The sequence below is a fragment of the Muscardinus avellanarius genome, assembly GCF_963383645.1.
Source record: "Muscardinus avellanarius genome assembly, chromosome: 6".
Lineage (NCBI taxonomy): Eukaryota > Metazoa > Chordata > Mammalia > Rodentia > Gliridae > Muscardinus > Muscardinus avellanarius.
Genome location: NC_137791.1, coordinates 92,978,117 through 93,000,947, shown reverse-complemented (window position 1 = coordinate 93,000,947; position 22,831 = coordinate 92,978,117). Strand labels below are relative to the sequence as shown.

Genomic DNA, 22,831 nt, shown 5'->3' with positions numbered 1-22,831 from the left:
AGCTATATTCCCATCCCTATTTTTTTTTTATTCTTTATTTTGAAGTAGGGTCTCATTAAATTACGGGGAGTCTCACTTAGTAGCTGAGTTTGGCCGTGAACCTGGGCCAGCCTCCAAAGGGATAATTAATATTAGCAGTGTTTTGCTAGTGTGTTGTAGATTAGTATTAGTCAGCCTTTTTTGGTTATTGCCTCACTAAGGAGCCTCTTTTGACACGTTTTCTAACTGTTTCTCTGCCCCATATGTGCATGTATTGTACACACATACACATACACACACCCCATTCGGTTAGTTGTTTGTTGAGAACACATGTTGTAGACTTTTACCTGTTTAAAACAATACCCTTTTATTTGTCAGTATGTTTAAGAATTTGCTGAAGGAAGTACGAATCTACGCACAGAAGTTTATTGACCGAGGAAAGGATTTTAACTTGGAATTGGCAATTAAAACAAGAATCATATCCGATGGCCTGAAATATTCTTTAGCTACTGGAAACTGGGGTGACCAAAAGAAAGCTCATCAAGCCAGAGCTGGAGTATCTCAGGTAGGGTTGTTAACTGTGATTGTAGTATTCAAAGAAAAAATGTTTTAGGACTAGTAGAGTCATTTATTGAATGTAAGTTATTTCGATTTTTCTTTTCTTGGTAAAATGTAAAATAACTGGGGGCTTTTGAATTAGGGAAATGATTTTTTTTTTTTTAATTAGTGACTAGCACTAGTATGAGAGACTTTAAAATTTTTGGCTTGCAGTTTGGAAACTCAAGATAGTTAATAAATTAGGCTAACTGCTTAGGAGTTGAAATAGTCTGTTAGTGAAATTTTTGGTTTTTATTTTGTGGGTCTGGGGATGGAACCCAGGGGCATTCAACCTCTGAGCTACACCTCCTGCCCTATTTTTTATTCTTTATTTTGAAACAGGGTTTCACTGACTTGCAAAGGGCCTCACTAAGTAATTGAGGCTGTGAACTGCGATCCTCCAGTCTCAGCTTCCCAAATGCTGGGCTTACAAGTGTGCGCCACGACGCCTGGCTAAATTTTTGTCTTTTTAAAAACTCCATATTGGCTGAGCATGGTGGCACATGCTTTTAATCCCAGGACTGGGAAGGCTGAGACAGGAGGATTGTAGGTCTCAGCAACTTAGTGAGGCCTTCTGCATCTTAGTGAGACCTTGTTTTAAAATAAAAGAATAAAATGTTTGATTTTTATATAAGATTGATAACCTCTAGTGTATTTACCTAGTGTTATGGAATTTTGTGGCATTACTCGACTGATGTAGCATTCAGACACCAAATTCAAGTTTCTGATTTCTTAGAAACCTAGATGCTCTTAAGAAATTCTAGAAGATTGCTGATAGCAAAATTACACTTATAGTTCCATTTAACTCCATAAGGATTTATTGAGTATACTTGGTTTTGTGATGCTGGTTTCACAAATTTGAATGTCTTATAAGTATTAGTAATGGATATTTGCATCTGTCTTAGATTGAGAGGCTTCAGCTTGGGAAAAGTACTGGGGTGGATTATTAATGTTTCCTGTGGTCAGTGGGTTGTGAGTTGGTAGTATTTAACACTTATTCAATTGCTAATGTATAACAAGTACTATTCTAGGTGCTGAAATACAACTGAGAACAAGATAAGAAAATCTTTGTCCTGTAGAACTAATGTCCATGTTTGGAGACAGACCATAAAATGTTTATGTGGTATCTTAGAGTTGTAAATTACATATTTGTCAACAATATAATAAGGAATAGTTCAGTTATAGGGGTGAGCTAGATTATTCAAAGAAAGGTTAGAAAGAGGAGGGATGGGAACAGTTTGCTCATTGGATCATATATAAAAATATGACATCGTTTCAGTATGATAGTGTGAATCACAAATTTGCCTAAACTTTTAATGATTTGTTATTTTTTGTAGGTGTTAAACCGCCTGACTTTTGCATCTACTCTGTCTCACCTGCGTCGTTTAAATTCTCCTATTGGGAGAGATGGCAAGCTTGCAAAACCAAGACAGTTGCATAATACGTTGTGGGGAATGGTGTGTCCTGCTGAGACTCCAGAGGTAATACATTAGAATTTATGTTCAGATCAGAAAGTCTTCTGGTAATTATGTAGGGATAATCACATGCTTGTCATCTCAGCATTTGGGAGGCTGTGACAGGAGGATCATGGTTCATGGACAGCCTCAGCTCTTTAGTGAGGCTCTTTGCAACTCAGTGAGACCCTGTTCAAAATAAAGAATAAAAAATAGGGCTGAGGGTATAGCTCAGAGGTAGAATGCCCCTGGGTTCCATTCCTAGTACTGAAAAAAAAAAAATAGAATATTTATGTAGGGATAATCACTATTAAGAATTTAATTATACATTGTGGTTTAGAGCTAAGCTATTATTTATATTCTTGTTCTTGAAAATACGAGTAAATCTTAAATTGGAGGAAGAATGTTTATGGAGAATAATTTTTATAGACATGCACAAAATCAGTGTAATTATTTGGTTTATTTCTTAGGGCCATGCTGTAGGACTTGTGAAGAATTTAGCCCTGATGGCTTATATTTCAGTTGGATCTCAACCTTCTCCAATTCTAGAGTTTTTAGAAGAATGGAGTATGGAAAATTTAGAAGAAATTTCTCCTGCTGCTATTGCTGAGTATGTATGGAAGGAGCTTTCTTTCTTCCTTTCTCTCCTTCCTTCCTTCCTTCCTTCCTTCCTTCCTTCCTTCCTTCCTTCCTTCCTTCCTTCCTTCCTTCCTGTGGTACTGGGGATGGAACCCAGGGACATTCTATCTCCAAGCCACATCCCCAGCTCTATTTTTTATTCTTTATTTTGAAACAGGTTCTCACTGAGTTGCAAAGAGCCTCACTAAATAACTGAGGCTGGCCATGAACCTGGATCCTTCTGTCTCAGCCTCCCAAAAGCATGCACCACTATGCTCTGCTAGGAGTTTTCTTTTCAAATTACTGTTAATCTTTATAGCTTAGCATAGAATGAGCAAGTGCAAATGCTTTTTATTTTTCGTTTTAGTGCAACCAAGATTTTTGTTAATGGCTGCTGGGTTGGAATACATAAAGATCCTGAACAACTTATGAATACCCTAAGGAAATTGCGACGTCAGATGGACATCATTGTATCTGAGGTAAGGATTTTATGTGTTTGTGGGGTGGGGGAGATAGACTTAGGTAGGTAGGTAGGTAGATATGCTGGAGATTGAATCCAAGGGTCTTGTGTCTAAGCTTAGCTAATTAAAGAAGTAAATGCTCTTAGCTAATTCAATAACTAATTATCTAAATAATTCATTAATCATATGCCTTGTCTAAAAATCTTAATTTTATTTGTAAAAAGGGTAGCAGATAAGGGTAGATTTGGCTCGAAGGCCTTTTGCACTCTTCTCAGACCTTTGTGACTCTATCTCACGTGTTATTTAAATATCTCAGAAGCATTATACCCTGTAGTAACTATTGATTTATATGCCTGCCTCACTCACTACAGTATTAGCTTCTTAGAGGCAGAGAATATGTCTTAATATGACTTTAGTTTTATAGCTTTAAGCATAATGCCTTACATATAGTAGACATTCTGTAAATATTTGTGGAACATAAACTAGACATTTTAATATATTGAGTGATATTTCTCCATGTGGGAGAATTGTGTATATTTTTCAGGTGGTTAGTACCTATTCTTTGTATTTTTTGATAATTAGAGATCCTTCTTTCACCACTTCTAACTTGTTGAATCTATTACATAGGCTTTCTCATCAACAGTCTTCTTTACATCTTCTGAAGAATGCCTGTTTCCTCTGGATCTCAAGATACCATTTGACCTCTGAGGAGGCAAAGCTCAATTTATGCCATGTTAATAAGATGGCAAAGCTATATTTGATTCAAAATGTCAGTTCTTTAAGAATTCAAATTGCATTTAAAAGCTGTATCTTTTGTTGAACTTTAGAATGCCACCTTTTGGCATTTTTCTTCACATTTAGTGATTTCTCCTGATTGTTTTCTTTATTTTTGTAGTAATGGGGATTAAACCCAGGGACATGCTGCCTCTGAGCTACACCCCCAGCCCCTTTTTTAATTTTTTCTTTTGAAACAGGTCTCTCTGGGTTGCTAAGAGTTTTTCTAAATTGCTGAAGCTGATCTTGAACTTGGGATCCTATTTAGCCTCCCAAGTACTGGCATTAAAGGGGTGGGTCACCATGCCTGACCCTTAGATTGCTTTGTAAGAATAGGAAATGGGCTAGGAATGTGGAACATTTTCTAATTCATTGCTTTTAACTCTAATTTTATAGAAGAACTTGGTATTTTCAGTCAAGCTTTTATGATTTTCCATGGTTTTTAAACTAACACAGCTTTCCCTTTCTTAAGTAAATACAATCCTTTCTTTAGTAAAAGGATCCAGAGCCAGATGTGGTAGCACATGCTTGCAAACCCAGCACTTGGAAGGCTGAAACAGGAAGATTACAGGTTCAAGGCCAGCTTTAGCTACTTAGTGAGGCCTTTCTCTGTAAGTTAGTGAGACCTTGTTTCAAAATAAAGAATAAAAAATAGGGCTGGGGGTGTAGCTCTGAGGTAGAATGTCCTGGATTCAATCTCCAATACTGCAACAACTAAAAAAAAAAAAGAAAAGAAGAAAGAAAGAAAGAAAGAAAGAAAGAAAGGGAGAAGGAGAGAAAGAAAGAAAGGGAGAAAGAAAAAGTTTTAGTAGTCAAATTTAAAAAATGAAAATACTGCCGGGCGTGGTGGCACACGCTTGTAATCCCAGCGATTGGGAAGCTGAGATAGGAGGATCGCACAGGTTCAAAGCCAGCCTCAGCTACTTAGGCTCCAAGCAACTTGGTGAGACCCTGTTCCCAAATAAAATGTAAAATAGGTCTGGGCATCTAACTCAGAGGTAGAAAGCCCCTGGGTTCCACCCCCAGTACCACCAAAAAAAAAAAAAAAAAAAAGAAAAAGAAAATAATTTTAGTGATATGTTTTACTTGCCCTGGTATATCCAAAATATTATAATTTTAACAGCTTGTCAATATAAACATTCTAATGAGCTATATTTACCTTTTTTGGTATTATTTCAAATCCTTTTTGTAATATATACTTATAGCACATCTCTATTCAGAATGACATTTCAAGTGCTCAACAGTCCTATGTAGCTAGTATCTACTATACAGTGTAGCTAGACCATTTCTTTAACAGTTAAGTATGAAAAGTCAGGCTTATGAGTGGGAAAGTTTAGTCAAGGCAGAGAGATACAGGGTTATTGAAAGACTATAGGGCAAAGTATATTTTCTTAAACTTATATTAACTTGTATGGCATTATGTCCAGATGTTGTTCAGTTCTATAATTACCAAAGTTAGGGTTTCTTATTTATAGAGTTTAAAATTATGCCTAAGTTTTTAGTAGACTGAACGATAGTAACTAAGATTTGTCCATTTTATTTGATAAGTGGCTTCTCTGGAAATTTAGTAGTTTTATTTTATTTTATTGAAATAGGAGTCTCACTATATTGCTCAGGTTGGTCTTGAATTCCCAGGCTCAAGTGATCCTTCTGCCTTGGCCTCCTGAGTGCTGGTACTACAGGTGCACACCAGTGTACCTGCCTAGAGCCTGCTTTTTTCCCCCTCCTTAGCTAAGTTGTAATAATACAGAAAAAAATAAAAGTTTTTGAGATTGTTTTATCTTTTTTTTGTAGGTTTCTATGATCAGAGATATTCGAGAGAGGGAGATTCGAATCTATACGGATGCAGGTCGTATTTGTAGGCCACTTCTAATTGTCGAAAAACAAAAGCTACTTTTGAAGAAGAGACATATTGACCAATTGAAAGAGAGAGAATATAACAATTATAGGTAAAACATTTACTGAGAAAATTATGTGCATTCAAAAACTCAAGTAGAGTTCACAGATTATGAAATTCACCATTTTTAAGAAGTATTCAGTTAAGTGGCTTTTAGTATATTCACAAGATTGTGCAACCATCACCGGTAATCTAATTCCAGAATGTTTTCATTGCCTTAAAAAGAAACTCTACCATTAGCAATCACATTTTGTTTTCTTAGTATTTGTTATCATGTAGGGGAGTTGAAGGGTTATATTTAAGCATTAAAGTATTTGGGATGTAGTGCCGGGCGTGGTGGCACACGCTTGTAATCCCCGTGCTTGGGAGGCGGAGACAGGAAGATTACACTCGTTCGGAGCCAGCCTTGCTGGCTTAAGAGACCCTGTTTCCAAATAAAAATATAAAAATAGGTCTGGGAGTGTAGCCTGAATGTAGAAGGGCTTCCAGGAACCCCAGTACCACCAAAAATAAATAAATAAATAAATATTTGTGATATGTAAAACTCTAATAATAGCAAGAAGAAATAACACATATAATGTGTATAGTAAATAATACATGTAATAATAGGAATAATAAGAAATTTAATAAAATAATGAACTTTATTTTTTAGGGTGGAACCCAGGCATCTTCCATGCTATACCCCTGCCCTATTTTATTTATTTTTTTATTATTATTATTTTTTTTGGTAATGGGGATTCAACTTGGCCATTTTACCTTCAAGCTGTATCCCCAGTTCTATTTTATTTTTATTTTTATTTTTATTTTTTTGGTGGTACTGGGGTTCCTGGAAACCCTTTTACCTCCGGGCTACACTCCCAGACCCATTTTATACTTTTAATTTGGAAATGGTGTCTTAAGCCAGTGCAGCTGGCTTCAAATCTGCGCGATCTTCCTGTCTCCGCCTCCTAAGCGCAGGGATTACAAGCGTGCGCCATATTGCCTGGCTTTATTTTTCTTTTGAAATAACATCTTGCTAGGTTTATGAGAATCCCCATAAACTTGCTGAGGCTGTCCTTAAACCTGTGAGCCTCCTGTCTCAGCCTCCCGGGTACTGGGATTACAAACGTGTGTAACCACACCCAGCCCTATTTTCATTTTTATTTGTAAACAGGGTCTTCCTGAGTTGCTGAAGTTGACTTTGAACCTGCAGTCCTTCTGTCTCAGCCTCCTAAATACTGGGATTACAGGCATGTGCCACTGCGCCCAGCTTTGAACTTATTTAAACAAATTTTTAGGAACATATATAGTTTTTAATATTAAGAAATTAATATAAAATTTAAAAAGTAAAAGCCCTTAGTTTATACATTCCTCTTCATAAGAAATGGTTGGATATGTTTTTCTACCAGATCTTTTTCTGTGTATTATATACTCTTTCCCCCGTCTCTGTAATTGCAGTTTCTTGAAGAAAAAGCCAAACAAACTAGTAATAGTTAGGGGATGGTAGTTTGTAGTATTTTTCAATAGTTTATTTTTTCACTGTTAACAAATATGTGAATAGTTACTGTCAAGTAGGAGGCTGTATTAGTTAAACTGTTTCAGGAAATTGAGTGGATTTCTTTTTAAGTTGGCAGGATCTTGTGGCCAGTGGGGTAGTAGAATATATTGATACCCTAGAAGAAGAAACAGTGATGCTTGCAATGACCCCAGATGATTTACAGGAGAAAGAAGTGGCTTATTGTTCCACATACACCCACTGTGAGATTCATCCATCAATGATCCTGGGGGTCTGTGCATCGATTATTCCTTTTCCTGATCATAACCAGGTTGGTAGCACTTTTTATCTTTCGGTTTGCAAGGAATTAGGGAAAGTTAAAAAATTTAGAAGTTAGTCTGTAATCTTAAGGGAAAAGACTTGCTGAAAAGGCTGTGCACTACAGGACCAGCAATTTGACACCCTTGCTCTTGTGTTTCATTACGAAGAGTCCTAATTGAAAAAAAGTCAGGAACTTCTCTTTTAGTTAATCATTTTTCTGATTCATGTTAGTCTTCTCCTTTAGAGATAGTAATTTTTCATTGATTCTAATGTTCATTTCTACATTTAGTCCCCTAGAAACACATATCAGTCTGCTATGGGTAAGCAGGCTATGGGAGTGTACATCACCAACTTCCATGTTCGTATGGACACATTGGCTCATGTTCTTTATTATCCTCAAAAACCACTTGTGACTACACGGTCTATGGAGTATCTGCGGTTTAGAGAGCTGCCAGCAGGTATGTTGTGTTGTTCTGCCTTAAGATTTGCCATGGTCGAGCCACTTCACTCAGTGCTTAGGGTGGTTAAAAAACTGCATTCAACATAGTGCCTAGTCTCATGGAATTTATACTGCTGTGGAGAGCATGAACATAATAAACGGTGGGCTGTGGAAAGTATTATGGAGATTCAAAGTCCTTTGGAAGCAGGGACAAAATTGATGCCAGTTGGAAGTATAGAGCCAATTTATGGAGGAGGTGGCATTTTAGACTGGCGTGATGTTGGTGAAGTGCATATTTGAATTTGAGAGACAGTTTGAGCAAAGGCCCAGATGCCTGTAGGCATGAGATGTGCAAATAGTTAGAGGTCATGTCAATTTAGTGTGGCTGGAGTGTAAATATGTGGGAGGGGAGCTTGGTGTCAGAGTGTGGAGAGAGCTGGAGCAGGTTGAATATTATTTTGAGAATGAAGATCTGTCGAACCTTCTTGAGCAGGGAGGCAATATTAGAAATTTGTCTTAGGAGTATGATCTGGTATTCACAGGGAGATAATTTAGAGATTTTTGCAAGAGTCCAAGTGCAAAATGATGACGTCTGAAAGGTGAAAAAGGATGACAAAGGAATCACCCTTCGAAAAGGACTTGGGAGGCCGGGCGTGGTGGCGCACGCTTGTAATCCCCGCGCTTGGGAGGCAGAGACAGGAGGATCGCGCAGGTTTGAAGCCAGGCGCGTGTGCTGGCTTAAGAGACCCTGTTTCCAAATAAAAATACAAAATAGGTGTCTGGGAGTGTAGCCCGGAGGTAGAAGGGCTTCCAGGAACCCCAGTACCACAAAAACAAAAACGAAACGAAAAGGACTTGGGAGGATTTGGTGATTGGCTGGAAATGATGAGGAAAGGTTTGGAAATATCATTGATATTTGTAGCTTGAGTGACTGAGGACAGAGAGGTATTATTAAAAAGATTGGGAGCAAGGTGGGTGTGGTGTCATATGTCTGTAATCCTAGTACTTGGAAGGCTGAGAAAGGAGGATCTCAGGTTGGGGGATGGCTTCAGCAAGTAGTGAGATTCTCATGGACCTAACTTCTCATCAACCTAACGAGACTTGTTTCAAAATAAAAAAATAAAATAGGGCTGAGGGTATAGCTCAGAGGTAGAATACTCCTGGGTTCAATCTCCAGTGCCACCAAAAAAAAAAAATCAGGTGGGCATGGTGGTGCACACCTATCATCCCAGTACTTGGGAGGCTGAGACAGAAGGATCACAGGTTCAAGACCAACTTCAGCAACTTACCAAGACTCTGAGCAACCAAGGGGAACCTTGTTTCAAATAAAAAATCAAAAGGGCTGGGGTTGTAGCTTAGAGGTATAGTGCCCCAGTGACACCAAAAAAAAAAAAAAAAAAAAAAAAAGATTGAGGGTTGGCACTTGGCCCAAAGATTAGTAGAACACTTGCCTAGCGTGCATGAGGCCCTGTGTTCAATCCCCAGCAGACAAGATTGGGAGCATGTTGGAAGAAGAGGTTTTTGAGGTAAAACAAATTGTTTTGTGCACGTTGATTTTGAGTTCCTACTGAAAACTAAGAAGTGATCTTTCATCAGGGAGTTGCAAATGTTGTTTGAGAAAGGTCAAGTCTACAGATGTGAAAATTTTTATGTATTAACATTAATTGTAGATTACTGTGAAATTGCTTAGGGAGAATTCAGAATGAGAAAAGACCAGAGACAGAACTTTAGGAAGCAGGAAGAGAAATCAGGAGAGGAGATGAGAAGTAGCTGCTGAGAAGGATGACAGGAGTTAATGGAAGATTGTCAGTGAGCCTGGGCAGGAGGTGAAGCAGTTCAGAGCAGTCTGAAGGGTATGCGAATGTTGGATAGTAAAGGAGACTGTATAGTTCTTTGACACTAATGTCTTATTGTGTTGATGAAATTTTGGTTTTGAGCATGGGTAGTGTCCATTATTAGTTTTATTAATAAAGCTTGGAATTTAGCTGGGCATGGTGGCACATGCTTGTAATCCCAGCATTTGGGAGGCTGAAACAGGAGGATCCTGTCTTAGGCCCTTTGCAACTCAGTGAGACCCTGTTTCAAAATAAGTAAGCCGGATGTAGTGATGCACACTTGTAATCCCAGTTCTTTGGAGGTTGAAACAGGAGGTTCACACAGGTTTGAAGTCAGCCTCAGGTACTTAGTGAGGCTCTCAGCAACTTAGTGAGACCCTGTTTCCAAATGTAATATAAAATAGGAGCCAGGTATGGTGGCACACACTTGTAATCCCAGCATTTGGGAGGCTGAGACTGGAGGTCATGGTTTGCGGACAGCCTCAGCTACATATTGAAGCTCTTTGCAACTCAGTGAGACCCTGTTTCAAAATAAAGAATGAAAAATAGGGCTGGGGGTATAGCGCGGATGTAGAATGCCTTTGGGTTCTATCCCCAGTACTGCAAAAAGAAAATCTGATGATTCACACATTAATATGTCAGTCGTCTTCATTGAAAGCCCACTTATAAACCGGGTGTGGTGGTGCACGCTTATAATCCAGCATTTGGGAGGCTAACACAGGAGGATTTGGGTTCATGGACAGCCTCAGCTACTTAATGAGGCCCTTTGCAACTCAGTAAGACACTGCTTCAAAATAAAGAATAAAAAATAGGTCTGGGGGTGTAGCTCCGAGGTAGAATGTTCGTGGGTTCTACCCCTAGTACTATTAAAAACAAAACAAAACACTTAAAGCCAGGCATGGTGGCAGATGCTTGTAATCCCAGTACTTGGGAGACTGAGACAGGATGATCACAGGTTTGCAGTCATCCTCAGCTACTTAGTGAGCCCTCTGCTACTTAGTGAGACCCTGTTTCAAAATAATAGAATAAAAAATAGGGCTGGGGATATAGCTCGGAGCTAGAACACCCTGGGTTCAATCTCCAGTACCCCACACACAAAAAAAGGAAAACACTTATATTGACTGTTTTCTACTATTGCAGTTTACTATCTTATAATTTGCTCTTGATATTTTTCTTTAATACTTTATTGGTCTCATCAAAAGTAGTTTTGGCAGCAGTAACCAAGAATTAATTTGTGGTAGGAAATAACAGTGTCATTTTTGGTGGTATAGGGTGAGAGGAATAGGGTAGTTCTTATTTCAAACCTAAATCTGGAAATCAGAGGAAAAAAGCTGGGGCTTGACTGTCGCTTATTAGTTGGAGCCATAGATAAATTATTTAATTAGTTCCATGTTAAAAAAAACACTTATCTTGTTTGAGGCACAGGTTTGTTGTGTAAAAGTCATGAAACTTGGTTTGGAGAGGCAATTTAAATATGACTATAATATAAAATAAATAGACTTGTGTGTACATTGTGTTTTAGGATTTGCTTGCATGAAACATCTAGACAGCAGAGTAGTCACCTTACAGACTGCTTTCCCAGGAGGAGTTGACAGTTTCCCTGGAATAAAAAACTAAGCAGATAGGGCAAACTTTGTGGAATGTAATGGACCTGAAAGACAGGGCAGTTTTTCTTTGTTTTCAAGATGATGATTAAATGTATGCTTTTAAATTCATTGCAGGTATCAACTCAATTGTGGCCATCGCCTCATATACTGGATATAATCAAGAAGACTCTGTTATCATGAATCGTTCAGCTGTAGACCGGGGCTTTTTCAGGTTAACTTCTTATAAAATTTGTCAGAACACACATGCAGTGGAAATGTTATTTTTTAATTAAAGTTACAATAGGTTTGACTGTGTCCCATTCTAAAAAGCAAAAGGCTTGGTTGATGGCCACAGATGTCTGAAGACACTGCCTCTTGTATATCTCTGAATGTTCAGAAGCTAATATTTTGATTTGGGTCTTTTCATTTTCAAGCTTATATACAATTTGTATTTAGATATTATGTAAATATCTAAAGAAGAAATACAAATAAGCCCATAATGTTTTTTTGTGTTTTTTGGGTTTTTTTTTTTTGGCGGTACTAGGGGTGGAACCCAGGGGGCATTGTACCTCCAAGCTACACCCCAGCCCTGTTTTTTATTTTTTATTTTGAAACAGGGTCTCACTACTTGCAAAGGGCCTCACTAAGTAGCTGAGGCTGTCCATGAACCGCGATCCTCCTGTCTCAGCCTCCCAAACGCGGGATTACAAGCGTGTGCCACCACAGCTGGCCCATGATTTTTTTTTTAACCCATCAATACCTTCTGTTAAAATTATGGTGGTTTCTTTTCACTTTTTTCTCTTATGCTTCATCTTGATTGTTTTATTGCAAAAGGATTGATCTCAAATCCATGGCATATGAAGGTTGTTTAAAAAATCAGGAGTTTAGAGTTGAGGATGGAATTTTTTTTCCTTCCTGTTTGGATTCAGAGGATGGCACCAGGATCAGAGGGTAGACATTGTGGTTTAATATAAAAATTTTTTTCGCTGGAAATGTTCAAGCAGATGCTGGGTTGTTATGAAAGGAATTCTTGATTGGTACGAGGTTGGACTCACTGACTCTGAGTCCTTCCTAATCTCATCTAATTCCAGGTGTTTTAAGATTATGGGTCAAAGCTGGGCATGGTGACACATACCTTTAATCTCAGTACTTGGGAGGTTGAGACAGGAGGATTATAGGTTTGAGGACAGCCTCAGCAAGTAGTGAGGCTCTCAACCTATTGAGACTACTTCAAAATAAAAATAAAAAATTGGACTGGGGTTGTTATGTAGCTCAGGGGTAGAATGCCCCTGGGTTCAATTCCCAGCACCACACATATGCACACAAAAAAGATTTTGAGTCAAATGTTAACATGTATAACCCATTAAGACTTAACACTGACCCCTAATAAAGTTACTTCTGTCCCTGATTCATGGTTTCAATTGTCTTCAGATATCAACTAAATGAAAAATTGTTGGGATATTTTAAGCCCTTTTATTGAAAGAAAATAGGAGTTACAGTTTAGACCTGTGTGCTTTTCAGGTCTGTGTTCTATCGCTCATACAAAGAACAAGAGTCTAAAAAAGGATTTGATCAAGAGGAAGTGTTTGAGAAGCCCACACGGGAAACATGCCAGGGTAAGTCAGCCGCACGGCCAGTGATGAGGTTCAAGGTTAGTTTCGCTGTGGTTTCCTGAGTAATTTTGCCAGGTTGTGCCACTCACCTCTCTTATTTCATAATATAGTAGTATGTTTTCATGTTATTTTGGGGGCTCACATTTAAGAACATGTCTTCGTACTGTCCACTCATGTTCTTGCTACAGACCTTCCCGAAAATCCGAGCGGCTGTAATCTCATGGGGCGCACCTCTTGACCTTGTCACTCGTGCTGTGCCTATACTTGTTCTTCAGTTTGTACATTCGCATGAGAACCCCACTTTCACCCCCAAACTGTGGTGTTCCTATGTAAACGTTTAAAAAATAAATGAGAGGATACTTAGGTTTTTATTTTTTTTTTTTAATGTGGTACTAGGGATTGAACCCAAGGGCATTCTGCCTCTGAGTTACACCCCTAGCCTTATTTTTATTTTAAAACCGGGTCTCTTTAGGTTGATGAGAGTCACTACTTGCTGAGGCTGTCCTCAAATCTGTGATCCTCCTGTCTCAGTTTCCCAAGTACTGGGATTACAGGTGTGTGCCACCAAACCTGGCTAGCATTTTTTCTGATAGAAAACTCAAACTTTCTAGTTGTTATTTTTATATACAGTGGGATAGATGGGATGGCTCAGGGAACAGAGTATCTGTGCTATAGTTGTGACTCCTAATAGCATTTCATGAAGGCAGAATGTGTTTCCTTAGGTTTGCTTCTATTACCCCATTGCCATTAGGTATTTCCATGTAGAGTTGAGATTACACAGTTTTTAATTTTGTTATTAAAAAAATTATCTGCAGAGGGCATATAGGTAATACTTAAAGTCATAGCTGTGCAATAGATTTTTTTTCCATGTCATGGGAAAAATCTGGTTTTCTACTGCTCAGTCCAGTGTTCTTTTTCCTTATAAACTTTTTTTTTTTTTTTAAACTGTGGCACGGTGGCACACGCTTTGGGAGGCTAAGACAGGAGGATTGTACAGGTTTGAAGCCAGCCTCAGCAACTTAGTGAGACCCTGTTTCCAAATAAAATATAAAATAGGTCTGGGAGTATAGCCTGGAGGTAGAAAGCCTCTGGGTTTCATCCCCAGTACCACCAAAACAAACAAACTGTGGTATTATAGAGTTCAGAATAGTTTGTAATATTTGGAATGAGGGCATATTTTATTATTAAACATGATTCATGGTGTTAGAGATTCCTGTGAACTTTTTACTGATTCATGTGTGTGGTTTTTAATATTTGCTGGCGATTTTGTGACATTTTCAGTTCTTTTATATATATTTGGGAGTATCATTTTAGAAAATTCCATGTGTGTCTCCTAGGTATGAGGCATGCCATTTATGACAAGCTGGACGATGATGGCTTGATAGCTCCAGGGGTTCGTGTATCAGGAGATGATGTTATTATAGGCAAGACGGTCACCTTGCCTGAAAATGAAGATGAATTGGAGAGCACTAACCGGCGCTATACCAAGAGAGACTGCAGCACCTTCCTCAGAACCAGTGAGACAGGCATTGTGGATCAGGTTATGATAACTCTCAACCAGGAAGGATATAAGTTTTGTAAAATAAGGGTGAGTATAGCTTTATCCATTCCATAGAGCTGGTTTTAGGAACTGAACCCACTTTATTTAACCTATTTTTATGTGAATTCAGGTGCGCTCAGTTAGAATTCCACAGATTGGAGACAAATTTGCTAGTCGACATGGTCAGAAGGGTACTTGTGGTATTCAGTACAGACAAGAGGTATGTGGCTTTGATCTCCCTCACTTCTAACCCAAACTTTTGTTAAGCGTTGTATTAAATCAGTTTTTCTCAATCAACCTTTAATTTTAGCATTGAATATGAACATACCACCCTGAATAGAATGTAGCACGTAGAAGAGTGTGATTGGGGGTGCTGTCAGTTTCTAGTTTTGTAGCTAACAGTAAGAAATCTCAGCGTTTCTAAATCTTAAAATTTTCCCTAATAGGATATGCCTTTCACCTGTGAAGGTATCACCCCTGATATCATCATAAATCCCCATGCCATCCCCTCTCGTATGACAATTGGTCACTTGATTGAATGTCTTCAAGGGAAGGTAAGAGATTGTTTTCAGAAATACAAATTCTAGCTGGGCTTTGTGGTGTATGCTTGTAATACCATTACTTGAGAGGCTGAGATAGGAGGATTGGGGTCTGGTGGCACACCAGTACTTGGGGAGCTAAACCAGGAGAAGCACATGTTCACCTCTAGCCTCAGCAACTTGGTGAGGCCTTTAGCAACTTAGCGAGACCCTGTTTGAAGATAGAATAAAATAGGATTTAAGGATGTCTTATTTTATTCTGTAAAGACAGAATTTTTGATGTACTGCATATAGTCTTTGCATAAATATATAATTACCTTATTCTACTGATGAAGAGTTAATTCACTGGTGGATAGTTCAATATTAATGTAGTAATTTTGTAGCTGTATTATAAGCTATATATGAGTCTTTCAGGGGAGATTTTGTGTTTTCAAGTATCTTGTTAAGGTAGAATGGACATAGCCTAATGCATGGATGGCTCGGTTTAGGGTGTTTACGGTGTCATTTCCCTTGAGCCATCAGAAATATTTGGGAACTCACTCTTTTCTGTACTTGATCCCATGGATAGATTTATATTTGAAGGCTTATTATTGAGTTTTAATTATTTTGGTAAATTAATTTACTATAAATATCCTGTGTAAGAGACTAATTAAATGAACTATGGTATTTCACATCTTTCTATAACATAGATTTTAAGTTCAATATCTTTCCCTTTATATAAAAAGGGTCTTTTTAAATGAATGTATTTTTGTTGACATAAAATATCCAAAGGGAACAGAATGAAGCAGCATTTTAATGAATACTTTTATTTCAAAGGTATCAGCTAATAAGGGTGAAATTGGCGATGCTACTCCATTTAATGATGCTGTTAATGTGCAGAAGATTTCTAATCTTTTATCTGATTACGGCTACCATCTCAGAGGAAATGAGGTATATTTGCTCTTACAGTAGTGATTTTTTTAAGAAGGTAATTTTTATATGTGTGATTTTATCCTTAAAAAGTAAAACCTTTTATCGAAGTGTAACATTTTCTTCAGATATGTACAGAAATCATGAATGCAGCACTTGCTTGTTGAATTTTCACAAAGTAATTACATCTTCATGACAAATACCGAGATGTAGAGCACCCGGAGCCCCTTGTCCCCAGTCCTCCTCCCAGGTTTCACCCTCACCCACACCCTCACCGACCACTCTTGACTGCTAACATAGATGGTTTTGTCTTATTTGTATACAAATGGAATTATAGAGTATATGCATACCTCTTCTTTGAATTTATTACTTTTAGTGCTGTGGTTCAAAATATCTGTGTCTGTTTCAGGTCCTCTACAATGGCTTCACTGGTCGAAAAATCACATCACAAATTTTTATTGGCCCCACTTATTACCAACGTTTGAAGCATATGGTGGATGACAAAATTCATTCTCGTGCTAGGGGACCAATTCAGATCCTTAATAGACAGCCCATGGAGGGTCGATCTCGGTAAGAGAGCTCCATCATCAGCGTTATTATTTATTAGCCTTTTATTTGAAAAAAGAACATAAAATAGGCATAGTGGTATATTGAATGCCCCTGTGCCAATCTTGTTTGCCATATCCATCTCCCCACTTGCTATAACCTATACTGGGGATGGAACCCAGAGGCATTCTACCTTTGAGTTATGCCCCAAGCCCTATTTTTTCTTTTTTTATTCTTTATTTTGAAACAACGTCTCACTGAGTTACAAAGGGCCTTACTAAGTAGCTGAGGCTGGCCTCTATCCTCCTCTCTCAGCTTCCCAAATGCTGGGAACAAGCATTCACCACTGCGCCCAGCACCTGTGGTTATCTTTGAGCAAATCCTAAACATCATAATATAATTTATTCTGTAAATATTTAAATTATATTGATAAAAGTATGTTCTCAAATTGTTTTTGTATTGGGTATTGAACTAGGGGCAATCTACCACCAAGATACATCCCCAGCCCCATTTTTTTTTTTTTTTTAAATTTTGAAACAGGGTCTCACTAAGTTGCAGAGGGTCTCAGTAAATAGCTGAGGCTGGCCCCAAACCTGCAATCCTCCTATCTCAGCCTCCCAAGTACTGGAATTAAAAGTGTGTGCCACCATGCTCGGCTCAGTTCTCAAATTTTTTGATCCCAGGACCCCAGAAAGCTTTATTCATATGAGTTGTATGTATGAGTATTTATCATATTAGAAATTAAAAGTGATAGATTTAGAATAATAATTTATTAAATACCCTAATAAACCCATTACATGGTAACACAAATAACATGTTTAATGAAAATAAACATATTTTCCAAACAAATTAAGTGACAAGTGTTACATTTTTTCAACTTTCTTTTATGAGCTGATATATATTAAAAGATAGCTGGGCCAGGCTAAGTGGGTAGCATATGCCTATAATCCCAGCATTTGGTAGGCTAAAACAGGAGGATCACAGGTTCTAGGATAGTGCCTATTAACATTTGTTATGTTTAAGTATATTTAAGTGTATGAGGAAAGTCTGACCTCAAACATAAAAGTGCTTGGAAAAGGGAGGAATATTTTGATTTTTTTTTGGTAATTATGGATATTTTTCTTTGATGTCACTGAAACAACAAATTATAGTTTTTTTAAAAAATTAAGTATAATGTAGAATCTTAGAACTGTATCAGAGCCAGGTGTTGTGGCACACATCTGTAATCCCAGTACTTGGGAGGCTAAGACAGGAGGATCGAAGGTTTGAGGACAACCTCAGCATGTAGTGAGAATCTCATAAACGTAGTGAGACCCTGTTTCCAAATAAAAATAAAATAGGGCTGGGAGTGTATCTTGGAGGTAGAATGATTTTGGGTTTAATCCCTAGTACCACAATAAATAAATAACAAGACACATCAGTATACCTTTTATATGTATTATGTTAAGATCCATTGATTTATCTTGCACTTTGAATATATCTCTTACAGATACATAATTTGTAGCATTATAATTTGTTGAACATATATAATCGTGTTTGTTAAACATGATTATTAAACACTGATTATTAAACGATGATTAAACACTGATGTTATTGGACAGTTTATTGGAAGGATCTCAAGCCCATGATGGTGGACAGTTTTCTAAAATTCCAAGTATTGCTTGGAAGGTCAGATTTTTAAAAATAATAATAATGATACTTTTTATTAATTTTCAACAGATACTTAAAATTGTTTTCTTTGGGGTGAAAATTTTGTTTTGTTCACTTTCTTTCATTTTTTGCCTGCCAGATAGCTAGGTGTGAATGTCACGGTTGGTGTTAATGTTGATGACTCCCCATAGTTGGTGTCATCTGGCTCTCAGGTCGAAGCGGTGTCCATGAGAAGAGTGGCTGTCAGAGCCATGCGAGGCTTGGCCACTCACACAACCATGCCCATTCTGTAGCAAGGGCTTTATGGAGATGATTTCCTTTGTGTCCAGAATATTAAAAAGATGTATACTCGAGGGTCAGGATATAGTCATCGTTATTACTACTTCATTAAGGACATTCTTGAGTCAAACTCACTTTTCTTGTCTGGAGTGGTAAATACAACTGCTGGCAAAATTTGGTTCCACTTATTCACGTTTACGCCTTCAACACAAATATCAGCACAGTGAAAGAAGCAAATACTACATTGCCTGTGTTATTATCAAAGTGCTTTTGCCCCTCAGGAGGGCCAGAGTGATTGGTATGGCCACCGGGCGTGGTGGCGCACGCTTGTAATCCCAGCATTTGGGAGGCTGAGACAGGAGGATCGTGGTTCACGGACAGCCTCAGCTACTTAGTGTAGCCCTTTGCAACTTAGACCAATTTCAAAATAAAGAATACAAAATAGGCCGGGCGTGGTGGCGCAAGCTTGTAATCCCGGCGCTTGGGAGGCGGAGACAGGAAGATCATGCAAGTTCGAAGCCAGCCTCACTGGCTTGAGACCCTGTTTCCAAATTTAAAAAATATATATATATATATAATAGGTCTGGGAGTGTAGCTCAGAGGTAGAAGGGTTTCTAGGAACTCCAGTACCACCAAAAAAAAAAAAAAAAGTACAAAATAGGGCAGGGCAGGGAGTATAGCTTGGAGGTCTAATGCCCCTGGGTTCTATCCTCAGACCCACCCCACTCCACCCCCCCAAAAAAGATTGGTATACCACACTGCCTCCTTAATATTAAATATCCAGGGTTTGGACTTGTGATTATTCCCTAATATTTTTTTTGAAAGATTTGTTGTTGTTGTTGTTGTTGTTTTGGTGGTACTGGGGTTCCTGGAAAACCTTCTACCTCTGGGCTACACTCTCAGACCTATTTTATACTTTTATTTGGAAACAGGATCTCTTAAGCCAGCGAGGCTGGCTTCAAAACAGCACAATCCTCCTGTCTCCGCCTCCCAAGCGCAGGGATTACAAGCGTGCGCCACCACGCCCAGCGATTTGTTGGTTTTAATCAGAATACAAGAAGGGCAATGCTTTGCACTAGATATGTCTCAAGTCCTTTTCTAGAAATCTATAGATTGTCCTTTGACTTTTTTTTTTGTCGCAATTCATTGAAGAAACAGGATTGTTTGTCCTGGAGCATTTCTCATAGTCTGGATTTTGCTAATTGCATCTCTGGGCTGTGCTTTCCTGTTTTTCTGCAAATAGCTACTTAGACTTACAGACTTGACATTTAGAGTTTGAGGTTTTTTGATAGTATTGCTTCCTAGGTAGTATTATATACTTCTGGCATCTAGCTTTTTTTTTTTTTATGATTTTAGTATCTACTGATGATCATTGCTTAAAGCCCTTGATTAAATGGGAACTGCAAACAGATAAAATTCAAGCATTTATTATTCCTTGTTCATGTATTGGCTGGACTAAAACTTTATTTCTTTAAATAGTTACATGGTGACGAAGTTCCTATTGTAAGGCAGGATAATTGCTTGATACTTTCCCTCTATTTGCCAAGTTTTCAAAATAATGAATGAATTGGTTGTCTAATTCTTGGTGCTGGGGATTGAACCCAGGAGCAGTCTACCTTTGACCAACACCACTAGCCCTATTTTATTTTTTATTTTGTAACAGAGTCTCCCTAAATTGCTGAGGCTGGTCTCAAACCTGTGATCTGTCTCATCCTTCATCTTCCCAAATACTGGGATTATAGGTGTGTACCACCATGCCTATTAAGAAAGCCATCGCAGGCACATACCTGTAATCCCAGTACTTGGGAGGCCAAGATAGGAGGGTCACAGGTTATAGGCTAGGCAATTTAACAAGACCCTGTGTTTCAAAATAAAACAGGGCTGTGATATAGCTTAGAGGTAGAACACCCCTGGCTTCAATCCCCAGTGCCATACACATGTGAAAAAGAAAGAAAACCATCTTTGCTTGTGTGTGGATCTCTGAACAATATTTCACTTCTGTGTTGAGGAAAAACTGCAGTCATTTACCTGTTCTGTTTCATTTGCCAATATGCACTTATTGTTTCAGGCTTGACTGCTTTAGATTGATTTTTTAATTCACTTTTGTGTATGGAGTTGAATTCTAGATAGTTAAACGATAGCTCAGTGAGCTTTAATCTATTTCATGTATTGAATCAGGAAAATTATATGCTATACTTGAGAATCTTAACATAGGTCTACTCCATTTGGGACCTTCTAATGTACATCAGTGATTAGTAGATGTTTCCCCTTCCCACCAAACAGAGAGAAGGCTAGGGCATAAAATTTAGCCTGGTTCTCCTATATTATTATTATTTGCTTTTGCTATTGGGCAAAGTGATGTTTATGTTAATAATTACAAAATAATCTTTTTTTCCCTCTTAATAGTGATGGTGGCCTGCGTTTTGGAGAAATGGAACGAGATTGTCAGATTGCCCATGGAGCGGCCCAGTTTTTAAGAGAGAGGTTGTTTGAGGCATCAGACCCATATCAGGTTCATGTCTGTAATCTTTGTGGAATAATGGCAATTGCTAACACCAGGACCCATACATACGAATGTAGAGGCTGCCGCAATAAAACCCAGGTGTGTATAGGCTTTATATATATATTTTTAAAGGATGTAATTGTGTTGGTTTAATGATCCAGGCAGATTTAGTGTGGGGGAACAGGTTGGCATTTTCAGTTTTGGTAACTGAAATTTATAATTCCTAGTTTTAATTTTTGTGGCAGTGAGGATTGAACTCAGAGGCATTCTGCTTCTGAGCTGTACCCTCAGCCCTATTTTATTATTATGTTTTTTCAAAAATTAATTTGTGCCGGGTGTGGTGGCGCACGCTTGTAATCCCTGTACTTTGGAGGCTGAGACAGGAGGATCGCACAAGTTCAAAGCCAGCTTCAGCTACTTAGTGAGGCTCTCAGCAACTTAGTGAGACCATTTCCAAATAAAATATTAAATAGGTCTGGGAGTATAGCCCTGAGGTAGAAAGCCTCTGGGTTAGACGTCCACTACCACCAAAAAAAAAAAAAAAAAAAAAAAAATTGTGATAATTTCTCTAAGCTCTTCATGTTTTTCAAATAATGAGGCTTTGCACAGGGAATTTTATTTATTTATTTACTTATTTATTTATTTATTTATTTATTTATTTTTGTGGTACTGAGAGTGGAACCCAGGGGCTTTTCTACCTCTGGGCTATACTCTCAGGTCTATTTTATGCTTTATTTGGAAACAGGGTCTCACTGAGTTGCTGAGAGCCCCACTGAGTAGCCAAGGCTGACTTCGAACCTTGCACAGAGAATTTTAAATAGGGAGTCTTTCTTAAATCTTTTAATTGATTATGAGTTATGTCTGGCAGAAAGTATGAAATACTAAATTCTGTAGGAGAAACACTAGGAAGCAAGTTGGCAGGATGAGCGAGCACTTGGGGTGCTCATTCCTTCATCTACAGGGCCAAAATGCTACCTTTTTTCTCTAGTAGAGAAGTGGGGTCACTTCTCTACAGTTCTGCTAATAACCTGTGTTTTTTTCTTTTCAGATTTCTTTGGTGCGAATGCCTTATGCCTGCAAACTGTTGTTTCAAGAACTTATGTCTATGAGTATTGCACCTCGAATGATGAGTGTGTAGCTCTTGTGAGAGCTTCTCAACAAGACGCTTGTAAACATCTATCCTGCCAGGTGTGGTGGCACACACAAGTTCAAGGCCAGCACCTGCAACTTAGTGAGATGCTGTGTCAAAATTTAAAAAATAATAAAATGGGCTGAAGATGTAGCTCGGTGGTAAAGCATCTCTGGGTTCAGTCCCCAGGACTGGAGGAAGGGGGAGGATCTTTGTCTTGTTTCTATAATATGGTTTAAAAAAAACAAAAAAGACAAAATGACTGAGTTGCAGTAAAGGTATTTTATTTGTTTTGTTTATTGATAGGCATGCCTTTTCTTCTGTAAATAAACAATAAATTTTTGTAGATAGTCTTGATGTATTGTCTTTAATTTATATTTCTCTGCATAAAACCAGTGAATATAACAAAGTGTTAGTGGATTGGAGTAAAAGAAACTTGTTATTAGGCAAGAAGAGGGGTTGTAGCTAACCATGACTACTTTCAGCTATTGTTGATTAATATATTCTCAGGTTTATAGCTTAGCATCTTCACCTGTTAAAAAGAGAAAAAAAAATTAGTTACTTATGTGCACACAGATGACTTTCTAATTCTCGGGAGATTAGTATTTCCAAATAAATAAAGATGTTAAAACAAAGGGGAGAAAGGGCAGGGCCTGGTGGTGACCACCTGTAGTCCCAGCTACTTGAG

The 22,831-nt window shown here is 38.1% G+C and overlaps 2 protein-coding genes across 3 annotated transcripts in view; one reads left to right on the top strand and one right to left on the bottom strand.

The window, feature by feature from the left end:
* POLR2B (RNA polymerase II subunit B) overlaps window positions 1-22,152 on the top strand; it is a gene marked incomplete at both ends in the record, with an annotated part of 42,945 nt that extends 20,793 nt beyond the window's left edge. For both annotated transcript variants that reach the window (XM_080697569.1, XM_080697570.1), the window contains 16 exons: window positions 358-544; window positions 1,914-2,057; window positions 2,501-2,640; window positions 3,016-3,127; window positions 5,678-5,832; window positions 7,387-7,585; window positions 7,865-8,033; window positions 11,571-11,667; window positions 12,957-13,051; window positions 14,386-14,636; window positions 14,719-14,808; window positions 15,035-15,142; window positions 15,944-16,057; window positions 16,446-16,606; window positions 20,918-21,113; window positions 22,063-22,152. In XM_080697569.1, the coding sequence (XP_080553695.1) occupies window positions 358-544; window positions 1,914-2,057; window positions 2,501-2,640; window positions 3,016-3,127; window positions 5,678-5,832; window positions 7,387-7,585; window positions 7,865-8,033; window positions 11,571-11,667; window positions 12,957-13,051; window positions 14,386-14,636; window positions 14,719-14,808; window positions 15,035-15,142; window positions 15,944-16,057; window positions 16,446-16,606; window positions 20,918-21,113; window positions 22,063-22,152 (2,308 nt within the window). The remainder of the gene's footprint in view (window positions 1-357; window positions 545-1,913; window positions 2,058-2,500; window positions 2,641-3,015; window positions 3,128-5,677; window positions 5,833-7,386; window positions 7,586-7,864; window positions 8,034-11,570; window positions 11,668-12,956; window positions 13,052-14,385; window positions 14,637-14,718; window positions 14,809-15,034; window positions 15,143-15,943; window positions 16,058-16,445; window positions 16,607-20,917; window positions 21,114-22,062) is intronic.
* A 293-nt stretch (window positions 22,153-22,445) lies between these two features.
* The window catches only part of IGFBP7 (insulin like growth factor binding protein 7), a gene marked incomplete at its 5' end in the record, with an annotated part of 87,026 nt that continues 86,640 nt past the window's right edge, over window positions 22,446-22,831 (bottom strand). The window contains one exon of the mRNA XM_080697062.1: window positions 22,446-22,675. Within this exon, the coding sequence (XP_080553188.1) occupies window positions 22,656-22,675 (20 nt within the window). The 3' untranslated portion in view covers window positions 22,446-22,655. The remainder of the gene's footprint in view (window positions 22,676-22,831) is intronic.